This window comes from Aptenodytes forsteri, unplaced genomic scaffold, assembly GCF_000699145.1.
Source record: "Aptenodytes forsteri isolate BGI_AS27 unplaced genomic scaffold, ASM69914v1 Scaffold198, whole genome shotgun sequence".
Taxonomy (NCBI): Eukaryota; Metazoa; Chordata; class Aves; order Sphenisciformes; family Spheniscidae; genus Aptenodytes; species Aptenodytes forsteri.
This window is the reverse complement of record NW_008795697.1, coordinates 597376-610107: the sequence shown is the minus strand read 5'-3', so window position 1 is coordinate 610107 and position 12732 is coordinate 597376. Positions and strand designations below refer to the sequence as shown.

The window sequence follows — 12732 nt, the reverse complement described above, 5'->3', positions numbered from 1 at the left end:
CTGGTTTTCCCCCCCCCCCCGATTCTCTCCCTCATCTCACTGCGGGGGTGGGGTGGGGAGTGAGTGAACAGCTGCGTGGTGTTTAACTGCCTGCCGGGTTAAATCACAACAGGCTCATGAAGTCAGACTTCATGAGAGACATGGAACTTCCATCTGTAAGAAATTAGGCTTTTTTTTTTTTTTAATCTTACTGCTCTTGAAACAATGGTGTACAATTAACTGGAGGATCACCCACATTTTTCTTTACACATCCTAAACTGGACTGTATGTTATGTTGTTATTATTATAGTATCTGTAATATACAAATATTACATAAACATACAGCAGAGGTGTGTATGTATCTGTGCATGTAAGTCTAATAAAAGTTCTAAATAATGTGACCAATTACACTGCATTTCAGCTTAGCTTGGCACAAGAACTCATCGCTAACATTCTCTGGCTCACAAAATAGAGAAGGTCAGATGACACCATTATGGGTAATTGTCCTTTCTGTTCTTAAAGGAATTATCGCTCACTCTCAAAGTCAAACAAAAAAAATATCTACCTTCCGCTCCACTTCAACTTGGGAAGGAAAGGAAAATCAGTTTACAACAGATATTGATCAATCAGTCTCAAAGTTGATGTGAATCATCACAAGACAGTTTCCAGTGGGAGGGGAGACAGACGGACAGGGGGATGACAAAACAGAATAAAGCAAGAAAAAGGAAGGTTAGTTAACACCAAAGCATACAGAATACTGAGTAAGAAGGCACATTTACTACAACATTAGTCACCGGGTTTTTGAATGGCTTAAATTCCCAGTTACAAGTTTGCACAAAATGTTTCTGCAACTACGTGAATGACTCAGAAGTCTACAGGACCCTACCAAAACTCTTACCTCTCTCTCTTTTGTCTGAAGTGCTTCCTGCTCTGCCTGTAACTGCTCCTTCAGCACTGGGGCAGAATTGCTGTCTGCTGGTACTCTGTGCCTCGCTTCATCCAATTTAGACTGTAGGGCAGAGATCTGAATCAGGTTATTGTACTGTTGCTGTTGCAATGCCTCTTTATCCTGCAAAATATATTTTTTTTAATGTTAGAATTAGTTGTTGTCAATATACATACCCACCTAACCAGAACAATCCCACCAAAATACTTCATCATCTCTGACAAACCCTGGGACAAGAAAAGTACATAATCCCAATGGCCTATAAAGAAACAGGAATTCAAAACAACTGAACAGTTTTAGCTCACCTAAGTTTTTACCCCTTTATTTTTTCTAACCCACATTTAACAACAACTGAAAATTTAGCATTCAGTGATATATTATACTTTCTCAATTACACAGCATTTTATATATTTAATAACCTAAATGTCTTGTTCCTGTAGCCATTTCCAAGTTTATTACGATACCATATATTTGCCAAGCTAAATCTAAGAGGTGGAGACTTAAGAGATGAAGAGTTTTGGGTAGATCAAAAACCTACTACAAATACATCATGTTAAGTCAGAATGTGAAGCACCAGCACTAAGTTTTGTCAGATCTGTGCTCTGTCAAGCTACCATAGTTTCATTTATTTATTTTAAAACTTCTCCTTTGGTCCCTCTTTCTCTCACAGTCTTTCTCAAGAGCTGGGTCAGTCCAAGGAGGAAAGCTTCACTTGGGAAGTCGTCCAAACAGCAGGCATATATATCTGTACTTGATACAATAAAGGAAAGCTGGGCAAGAAACCTGAGGCAGTAAGTGCTTCTGCCATTCCAACACTTATTCTGCCCATAGCTCAACATACATACCTCTAACAGAAGGGTTATTTTAGACTCATCATATGATTTGCCAAAAAATTATGTAAAATTTGACCATCTTTTCTCTAATCAAAAAGACCTAAGACCCAGAGTACATGGATAGCACCTTCTGATCTTAAAATGAAAAAAGCATCAATTAAAAAACAACAAATAAATTACAAAGGTAACGCTGTATTGCAGTATCAAAACAGCATGCCCAAGAACAGGTATTTAAAACAGTTCACGTCCATACTAAATAGGCCATCTGATTTCCACCCACTAGCCCCCGGCCAGCTCTGGGGGCAGTCCAGGCACACAGAGCACACAAGAGGAAAGGAAATCATAGGGAGACAGCCAGTTAGGGTACAAAGCTGTGTCATTCACACCTAATATCACTGGCAAGATAAAAAACAAATGTAATAATTATGACTGCATCACCTGCACTTTTTTGAGTAGGAAAGCACCTATCACAGAAATACTTTTGTTTGTCCTGAAGAGAAAAATGAAAACTCTTCCTACCGTCACAAGAAACCTATGATATTAACAAGCCCCTTAGGTGTCCTGCTGCCATACATGAAAGGACACACATAACAACGAAACCCAAGCAACAACAGAGCCTTTTTTTGTTTTACATCAACTAAAAGTAAGACATTACCCGCACCATTTTAAAGCTCATCTGATCAACTGACAAAAAGTCTCCAGTAACGATGTGCAAATCCAGATTCCTGCAGAACTGGGCTGCCTTAACTCAGATGTTCCTGCATTTACTGGGCAGCAGAGCTGCAAATGTGCCGTAGCTCGTGGTGTCAGCACGGCTCTGCACACAAGAGTTAAGTTTCTCCTAGCATTCTCCAGTTGCTATGTTCTGAGGTTGCTACAGTGACCCAGCAAAAACAAGTGGCAACCCAGGCAAAAATCAGAGCTTTATGTAATGCACCTTCACTGTAAAACCTTCTTCTGGATGCCCACACAGATATAGTCTAACATGGTATCTTTTCTTTCACTGATACCAAAAATCCATAGGAGAGCAGACTCCCTGAATGAGCCCCATTTTCAAGACCTCAGGCCAAAGGATGAGCAATCCTTCCAGCACAACCCTAACCAGAAGTGTCAATGTTACATATCAACAACCTGAACAACTGAAAGGAATTGGACCAGGAAAAAACAAAGACCTGCTCCATGCACATGACAGCAGGATAACTGGATCTGCTAGCTGTGAGTTTAGTCAGTATTCTTCACAAAAGATACCATTCCATATTCAAAATTACTCTTTCCAGACCTATTTCTTATTAGCGCTAGTTTCCATTATCTGCAATACCTACATTTTTCATATGTTGGAATTTGGGGGACAATAAAAATCTGTAATTGCTATTCACATCAAGTGTATTTTTACAGAAAAATTTCATGACATGCAATCATGCTTAGAGCTCTGTTGGCACTTATTTATTGCATGAAATTGCTTCAAGACAAACTATTACAATGCCTATACAGTTGGCAAATTGAATAGTATAACCTTGTTTAAAGCTGATGAATTAGTTTCTTGGAAAAAAGAAAAAAAAAAAACAAAAGAAGAGTCTGAATTTGGCTTATTTAGGATTTTTAGGAAAGACCAGTTTCCTGGGACATTCAGACAGCTAAAAGAATATTTTGAATTCACATGGATAAAGAAAGCCTGTTTAACAGAAAGCTAAGACTTCTGAGACGAGCAACTTGTCACAGTCTCCATCCACTCGAAGGCAAGCCAGACAGAAAGCCAATGGGCATGGCTTTTGTATGTTTGGATAAAAATTACAGAACAGCTTAAGCTGGGAAGGGTCTCTAAAGCTTTCTGGTCCAACCTCTGACTCAAAGCAGAACCAACTTGGCTCTGCTCAGGGCCTCGGCCAGCCGACTTCTGAACATCTCCAAGTCACAGAGACACCACTGCCACTCTGAGCCCCCTTTTCAACATTTTGCTGCCCCCAATATGACCATTTCCCCCTACCATTTAATTGGTATTTCCCTTGTTGCAGTTTATGCTCATATCTTCTCATCCTTTCACTGTGTACCTCCAAGTCTGCCTCCATCTTCTCTATAACCTCATATTATGTGGTTGTAGACAACAATAAGATCTCCGTAAAGCTAAACGGACCCTGTTCTCTCATCCTCCCCTCAAAAATCGTTTGCTTCAGCACCCTGACCATCTTGATAGTCCTTTGCTAGACTTGCTCCAGCACACCGATGTCTTTCTTGCACATGGGAGTCTAAAACCAAGCAGTTCTCCAGATGCAATCTCTCAAGTGCCAAATAGATAGTTTATTAGGTACTATTATTCCTAAGACTGGCTAGTCTATATCATGTTAGCTGAAGCTAAAACAAAAAATATTTTGTTCAATATTTTTAAAATGAAAAATAATGGAAGCAAGTATTTACAGAATTAGCAATTAAACTAATAAATTTAGTTTAGATCATGCCATTCTCAAATCTTCGAACTTGACAGACACACCAACAATACTTAACCAAGGAAAATTGCTGGGAGGAAACTGAGACATTCAGTTTAAGAAGGTAGAAAAGGTTACTCAGATGTTTGGTAAAAGACAAATACTTTTGCTAAATGGAATGTAGTTCTTAACTCTAAGCTGTGATTCAATCTGCAGTAGTAACAAAGCAGTAAAAATTTCAGAGTATGGAAAACACATCTGGCTGCAAAGGCACATAGCAAGAAGAGCTACCAGTTAGTATAATATGATTTTAAACAGTTATTTATTGAAGACACATGATGTTTAATATTCAGTAACACTATCTTCTCAGGAACTTCCAGAGAAGCAAAAGAGCAGCTCTGATCCATGCAAACATGACAACTGTCAAAAAGTAGTCTCTATAGTAAGTAGGCTTATAGTTCGTAAAACCAGAGTTTGTTTAAAACTGTGGCTGCGATACCTGCCATTAATACAACAGTTTAACTCACCACTAGGTACACCAGGGATAGTCTCAAACAACACTGTAACACAGTCAATGAGGACACTGCATAATGCCACTCCCATTTAAATAAGTATTTAAAAATTACTTCTTTTAATTCGGTTTCCACTTTCTTCATTTTTTGCAGTTGTTGTTCCAAGTAGTGTACAGTCTTTGAGACTTCAGTACCACTGTGCTCCAGTTCTCGTATCTGTGCCACCAGTTTTTCTATCTCTTTATCACGAGCTGCAATTTCTTGGTGTTTTTGCTCCTTTTCTAATAACAGCTTATTGTAATCATCCATCTTCTCTTTTATTTCTGCTTGCAAAGATTCTACCTATACAGAAATCACATTATACAAATATTCAGGCAATATAACAAAGTTCCAACTGGAAGCAAGAGTAAGAAGGTGGAGTTTTACTATGGACTAAACTATGCTAAAATCTCAGATGAAAGTAAAGCCAGATATGGACAGAAAGGATGAAAAAGTAACTTTCTGAAATCTTGTTTTCCAAATGCAGCAGCTCTTAAATACACATTTGATTACTCTCAAAATTTGCAGTATTCTAGCAAAGTACTGGATGAAGGCATACTCTCAAGGCCCAGCGGTCATCAAAGGCGGCCTTGTGGTGTGTGTGGGTTTTTTTGTTAGTTTGTTTGTTTGAGATCAAGAAACCCCAAGATTACATGAATTATTACTAACAGCATTAGATGTATTTCTGTAACCTCAGAACCCTCTTCCATTACTTCAAGGAATTCCAGTTTAAAGGAAGATACCAAGAACTGAAAGATAAATATGCAACGTAACATACTCAATGTCTGCAAATCAGAGAGATTCACAGTAGTCAACATAGAACAGGTACTCTTTTTCCAAAAATCGCTTAAATATGAAGAGGATAATTTTGCATTTGAGCTCACTGAGATCCAATCATGCACAGAGCTGCAGGAAAACGGTCACTCATTCATCCCAGTAATGAATGTGAAGGCAAGGCTAGGAGCTTTAGTGGGTAACAGATGCAGGAGAGAACCAAGTGTGACAGACAGACTACGTCAGAAGTGATAAACTCATTAAACACATTGAAAGCAAGATCAGATAGGAAAGCAATGGGAAACCTTCTAAAGGGGAAATAATTTGGTCAATACCAATGAGCAAGGAAGATGAGATTTTACAAAATAAATGCTTTGTTCATCAATAAGTGTCTGAATTTATGCAAATTCCTCTTCAATATTATAAAATAAAAATCCTTTGTATTAATATATAACTTTACCTCTTCAAAGTATTGTACAGATATTACTAAAGCAGAAAAACACCCTCTAGCAAAATACAGAAGAATAGAGTTAATTTATTCAAATTAATGAGCATGGAGAGCGTCACAGACTAGTTAAGAATACCAAAAGTGATTAACATTACATTTTCAACTGCTTACAGGCACATATACATTTCCTTAATTATGTATATATTAAGTTTTAATCCTTTCTGAGAGAGGTTGCAAAGTTACAGCAGCTAGTCTCAATTTTTTCACATACTCCTCTTTACTAAGCCACAAGCACACTAGTAACTGTCTGTCATCCACCTAACATCTTGGATAGAAAACAAGCTGTGGTCTTAATAGTTTGACATATTTTGAATAACGTGACACATATCCTTTATGATTCTGTATGCCCAAGACTGCTACAGAGGTATGCCTTCTGGGTACAAACGGATCTTCAACAAGTCATGCGGCCTTCAAAACAAAAATCTTTGCCATTCTTTTTCTGATCTTTGCCACAGTGTAAATAATACATAGGCTATGTGTGTGATGTACTCGGAAAATCTTAATGACAGATAACGGCATTCATGCAAATGAGAAGCCAAGACTGATGCAGAATGATATGTAATCACTCTACTTCTGAAGAAGCCTAACAAAGTCCTATCAGAGGCTACAGAAGGAAGATGACAATCAGGTGCGCTCCAGCATGGAAAATTCACTCTATCAAAGATTCAGTTGTTCCTACAAGATTTGCTTCTCTAACACTGAGGTACACAATTTCATAAACTGTAAATAAACAAATAGATGGAAACGAAATTTAGTAGTATACACATTTAAGTTTTGTTAAGAGCAGGGCCACAAACAAAAGCTGAAGGCTAAGACACAGTGTATCATCGTAATTCCATTATCTTTGTTTCATACTCCAAATCTCAACTTCTCCTTTCATGCCAAAAAGCTCTTTTACAGTAAGTAACTGCCTGTAATACATCTGAGCAATAAGCCAGGAGAATGAAGCACTTATGTACAGGAAATTAAATTGAAAGCGGTTCCTCACTCCCTGCAAGAATTCTGCCACCCTAAAACATGTACCCTTATTTCCAAGCCCTGACATTATCAAGAACAGGAAAAAAAGCCAAAGCAGATCTAATTAAGAGAAGGGATTGAAAGGAAAAGAAATGAAAAGTTAGAGATGTTCATGCTGTTTTCCATACCTGTATAATCAATTCATAGTTCTGTATAATGTTCATTTATGTGGAAAAAACCCAAAACAAAAAAAAACAAAAAAGCCAAAGTTAATCTTTGAAACCAAGCATCAAACAAATAAACATGTGAAAAAGAGGACTGATTTATAAACTTAAATAGGACAAGGTATGCAGACAAAGAACATCTTATTACAACTGTTATAGCTGGAGAAACTAAACACGTTTAGAACCCAGAAGTCATCCCTCAGGTCTGCTCTACAAGGCGGAGTGTCTGTATTGTTGTCCTCCTCAGTTAATTCAAACTAGACTCATAGGCTGTGAAACTTTACTGTAATGCACGTACAACATTTCTTTCCATCTCCATAAGAAATAATGCAAGTACACTCTCACTGCCTAAATGTAGTCCAGTCAGCTGGGGGAAAATCTGCTCTCTGGGTGACAACAGAGATAAAAAGTCTCTCAAGAGCCAGTCCCCCAAGACAATACAGGTTTTGGTATTTAATTGTAGTAAACTCCTTCAGCTAGTAAGTGTGATTTTACTCACCCTGTACTCTCTGGGCTCTCCTGAAGTCTGCGATTTTGCTGAAAGTTTTAACTGTTCTTCCAGTTTCCGAATTTCCTGCTGAAAATCATCACGTTCATGTTCCCTTTCTATAGCTTGTTCCTGTAAACCCAGCCAGAGATAATGAAAATCTTTTTTAAGAAATTTTGCATTTCATTAAAATATTGAGTATAAGAAAAAATTGGGGTTTGTTTTTGTGGTGAAGAAACTGTGGTCACTTAAAAATCATTAACACCTCTTAGTAGTCCTGAAAGCATAGCTAAAATTACAGGGAAGGAAAAAACCTTTTTGACTCCAATGTACATACAAACTACAATGAGCAATTAATAAAACAGAAAAAATTATCCTGTAATACTACAGAAACGGAATTAAAAAAACTACCTTTTTTCTTGTAAAAGACTAGCATACCAAAGTCTTAATTTCAAACAAAACAGAAAGTATCCCATTTTACGAACCATCTTCCAAGTCTCAGTCACAAACTCGGAGTATTTATCACCTCCAAAAGCATGGAAATGTGGTACCAAGCTTGCTTACATCCATGAATTGCCGCTGTTTTTTAAGCTGTTTTTCAAGAACTTGAATTTGCTGTTTTAATTCAGCAACCTCCAATAACTGTGTAGCCAGGTCTTGATTACTATGCAGCTGTTCTTCCAGTTCCACCTCCAAAACTTTCATTTGAGAGCGTAAGTTGGAATGGTCCTTTTCTGCCTGACATTGAAGCTCTAATTTCTCCTTTGCTAAGAATTCTACTTCCTTGAGTAGACCTAAATAAGAACGCAAAAATAACAACAAAGTTGTCAGTGCAGGCTGCAAAAATCAAATTGAGTTTAAGATGAGATTAAAAATTCAGATACTTTGGACAGCATCAAAACCAAAGAAAAAAAATCTTCTGAGATGGTCTGTAAGAGACACAAAAGGAAGTGTGATACTTGACTGCCCATTGTGTCTCTGAAAGCCACCTCTGTTAAGACTACCGTATGATGTAGTAAAGGAGGACATGGGCATCTCTTCTCAATCCCAAAGTAAATCCTGGTTGGAGATATTCTGGGCACATAGAAAGCTTTCACCTTCACCCCTGGAGACCTCACAATTCCAGAGAGCCCCATCTCACCTGACCAGGAGTCCTTCAAATTCCCTCACTAGGTCCTTGCCCTCTCAACCCCAGTTCCACACTCTTCCTGCCCCAGAGGCTCTTTCCAAACCACACCAGATCCTCAATCCTCCAAATTCACTCCATTCCAGATGTGCTCCATCCCTAAATTTAAGCCCCACACCCCACTGTCAGCCACCTAGTCTCTCATGCCCATCCTTCTGACTGCCCCATCCTTCACTGTTCTATCCTAAATCCTTGCCACCCCTTCCATCCCAACTTCCCATCCTACTTCAAATCTCTTCTCAATCAAGCCATCCAATACCGAATTCTCAATTCCTCCAAACTGTCATGCCGAGATCCTCCTTAGACCTCCAACATCGTCTCAGGTCAGCCTCTAAATTACTCCTCTGCCTTGTACCATGCTGGATACTGCTGCTGCTATCTACACTGTTGAGTTAACAACCAGTCCATCTTTTCAGTGAGCACCGGTGCCCAGCCCTACTCTGAAGCTAGCTGCTATGAGAAAGCAAAGTTAATCTTTTTCTCTGAACCTGAGTGGGGATTAAAACCCAGAGAAAAATCACACTTACAGAAAATTAGTCCGGTTCTGAAGCTACAAAGGGAAGAAACACCTAGAAGAAAAGATGGCACATATTTGCCCTAGACAGACTGCAAAAGAAATACTGCAACTATGAAAACATACATAGCTCAAGATTATTTAAGTTATCAAGAGCTAATTTATACCTACAAACTGCATTTTCAATTAGTTGGATGCACTGAATACACTGTTTAGGAGACCCAAACTGAGTCTCTACTGTGAATGCACTTGGAGCAAAACCATTTTAATGTGACTATAGCTAAAAAGTAAACTGAACACAAAAATAGAAGTCTGGCTATTTAGTATTTAAAGCAAAGTCCTGCAAGAGCTCATTATTTTGCTTTCCAAACGTTCCATTATTCATCTTAAGTGTTTTCAGTCATAGAGGAAAAGATAAGTCTATGATTCCAACAAGGACCTTAACTGGTCATCCAGCCCAGTTCCCAGAATGGGACAATTCTCTTTTCCAAGCATGATCCACTCAATCCACATGATTTCTGACCTAACATTTTTTTTAAGTTGCTGTTACAAACGTTCAAAACCAAAAGTGATACCACAGCCTCCTTATAATATTTTTTCTAGTGCTTCGCTCTCCACAGGTATTTAATTAAATTTCTAGACACTTTAAAATAAGCCAAGAAACGTGAACGTTTCTATGTTCATACTTCAGAGGATGAGCATCACAAGCTTAGAATGATGCAATAGCATTTACATTAAACATTGGGGAAAACGTCACCTCATTAAGGATAAAGGAACAGAGCATGCAGGTACTGTAAAGTCTCTGTCTCTGGAAATTAAAGAGGCTGGACAAAGAGAAACAAATAAAATAGATTCTGTTTTGGGACAAAAATATGGACTAAATGAGCTCTCGAGGCCCACAGCAATCCTGTGATTCCATGATTTAGTCACCCTGGTCTCTCACTGTAGCAACTATACTTTCTCTGCATTGCGACAATATTAAAATATGCAAGATAAACTAAGAGGTTAACTGAGCAAAAGAAAACTTGGCAGATATGGAACTATTACAGATTCTTATACCATTTGTCAGGTTTGCTAAGCACCCATGGTAGCTTTTGAAACCAACTGAAATGGACACAAAATTGCTTATCAGTCACTTGATTTCTTCGAGATGCATAGCATACATCTACATTGCCAATGTGAGAGCATGACACACACCAGCTGAAGGAAAAAAAAAAAAATTTGTTTTGCAGTCACTCTAGACAATGTGTTAAGAGCCCTGCCCTCCCTTACATACGGGTATACTGGTACCAGGCTTCTCCTGCCATTTTAAGTTTGCTATTGGCTGATAAATACAAATCACAGGATTAATAAAGGACTTTGAGGTACTGCTGGAGATATACACACAGACTACATATCTCAAAAAGCTCTAGTCCTGGTAAGTACTTTCTGCCTTTGAGTGATAATCCACAACTACATTCCAACTACATTTCACTCCAAGCAGTAATTTTGCAAACTCACAATTACCAAGAGCAGTATCTCAGATGCCTACACAATAACAACTGTGCAACCGCTGTGCCATGCTCCCTACTTTTTCTAGCACAGTGCTAAATAATCACATGAACTAAGCTTCAAGTTTCCTAATCAAATGTTCATTGAGTTGTGGATGTAACTCAGGCTCTGGCAGAATGCATGCAGGTAAATGAAGAGTCTCCCCAAAAGCAATTTCTCTCACAATCCACTTGGAGCTGCAATAGCCTCCTGCCATCATGAGATGCAACACAGCAAGTTATGCAAGGCTGAAACACACAGTCCAGAAAAAAGCCGACAACAGCCTGAATTCCATTAGGAGACTGAATCCCAGCCATATCTGCACAACAGAGAATATTTTTTACCAAGTGCTGTGTTTTGCCAGGCAGGAGATGGGAATAAAATAGCACACTACTGTATTTGCTTACACATGGTGCACAGAGGAGGGCAAAGTATAGCGTGTACAGATATACGCGCACCCACAGGAACGGCATATAAGTAGACTGACCCACTGAGAAAAGAACTGATGCTTTTGTGAAAACAAGCACAGGAATTTTTCCTTCTATACCCTAAGAAACATGGTCATTAACGAGTTGATGGCTTCTTTTTAGCTTCAAAAGCAACACTATTGCTTTCTGAGGAACAAAATACTGATTAGATAAAATTGAAATAAACAGTCACAGTCACCTCCTCAGACAGAAATGCAAGTTAATGGAAAAAAGTAATTGGGCTAACAGATTTTACATGGAATTGAAAATGTTTCATAGAAAGCAGGTATCAAATTTTGGCAATCTCAGTAAGTGTAATCTGTTTGAGCAATGGTTTTTTTGTTTGTTTGGTGGTGTTGTTTTTTTTTAAGCACACGTTCCCCAAGTGTATAAATATAATTTCAAGCAACACGATCATCAGATCACAGATTTGTTTCTTTCTAGGGACAAACCTGCTATTTATTAATGCTAATTCAAATCACGCAATTTGACTTTGGTTATGCCCCGGCACACTCCTCCCCGCTCCCAAGATCATCATTAGCAAATGCCAAGCTCCATTCTAAGTGCATTTTATTAGCGAGGCCATTCTAATCATATTAGTACTCCACATCAAAAAAGGGAGGAGGCATCAGCTTTTCAAGAAAAAAGCCATGTCAATCAACTCCAAACAATATGATTTTTATTTATCATATTTCCCATATACTACAAACAATTCCAAACCAGAGGAAGAGTACTACAGATGGCTGGGGTGGGGGAAAGGGGATGAATTATAGGGCTCAGCACTTGCAGCAAATGCAACTGTTCAAGTCCTAATGAGCTGCTGGCAAGAGATGGACTGCAGATACCAGGAGAACGTCAATCCCTAAATACACTCTAACCAGCTAGGTTAGCCATTCCCTCTCATTGAACAGGCAGCAGCAAATTTCAGGACAGTGAGGTGGTTACCAAAAATATGTTAAATAGACTTAGTGTTTGAGGGAGATCTGAATGGACAGAAGGAATAAAGATAGAGTAACGGGCAAGAGTGCCCAGTGCAGCTTTTTAACTCTAACTAGAATTTACCTAGATAATTTTTTTTTATTCACCTGAGGGACTTGGTTTACCCAGCTCACACCCTTTGGGGGAAAAGAAAAAGGTCTAGAAACAAGAGACAGTGAATATTGCAAGAGAACACGTCTACGAATATATATATGTGCGTATAAATAAAATTAATCTAAAAACATGGTAAGAGAATTTTATTTTGAGTAGACCACAAAACATAATCATGGCAGCTATGAATTTATCAGATCTAAATGTTTGCTACTCAGGAGTTAAGTATGCGCACTTTAGTTTGGGGGGGGGGGGGGGGGGGGGTGC

General features: G+C 38.5%; 1 protein-coding gene across 2 annotated transcripts in view; it reads right to left on the bottom strand.

The window, feature by feature from the left end:
• Positions 1-12732, bottom strand: part of PCNT (pericentrin) — a 105175-nt gene that overhangs the window by 40567 nt on the left and 51876 nt on the right. For both annotated transcript variants that reach the window (XM_019473082.1, XM_019473083.1), the window contains 5 exons: positions 8244-8473; positions 7692-7811; positions 7157-7177; positions 4805-5032; positions 878-1048 (listed from right to left, as the gene is read on the bottom strand). In XM_019473082.1, coding sequence (XP_019328627.1) covers positions 878-1048; positions 4805-5032; positions 7157-7177; positions 7692-7811; positions 8244-8473 — 770 coding nt within the window. The remainder of the gene's footprint in view (positions 1-877; positions 1049-4804; positions 5033-7156; positions 7178-7691; positions 7812-8243; positions 8474-12732) is intronic.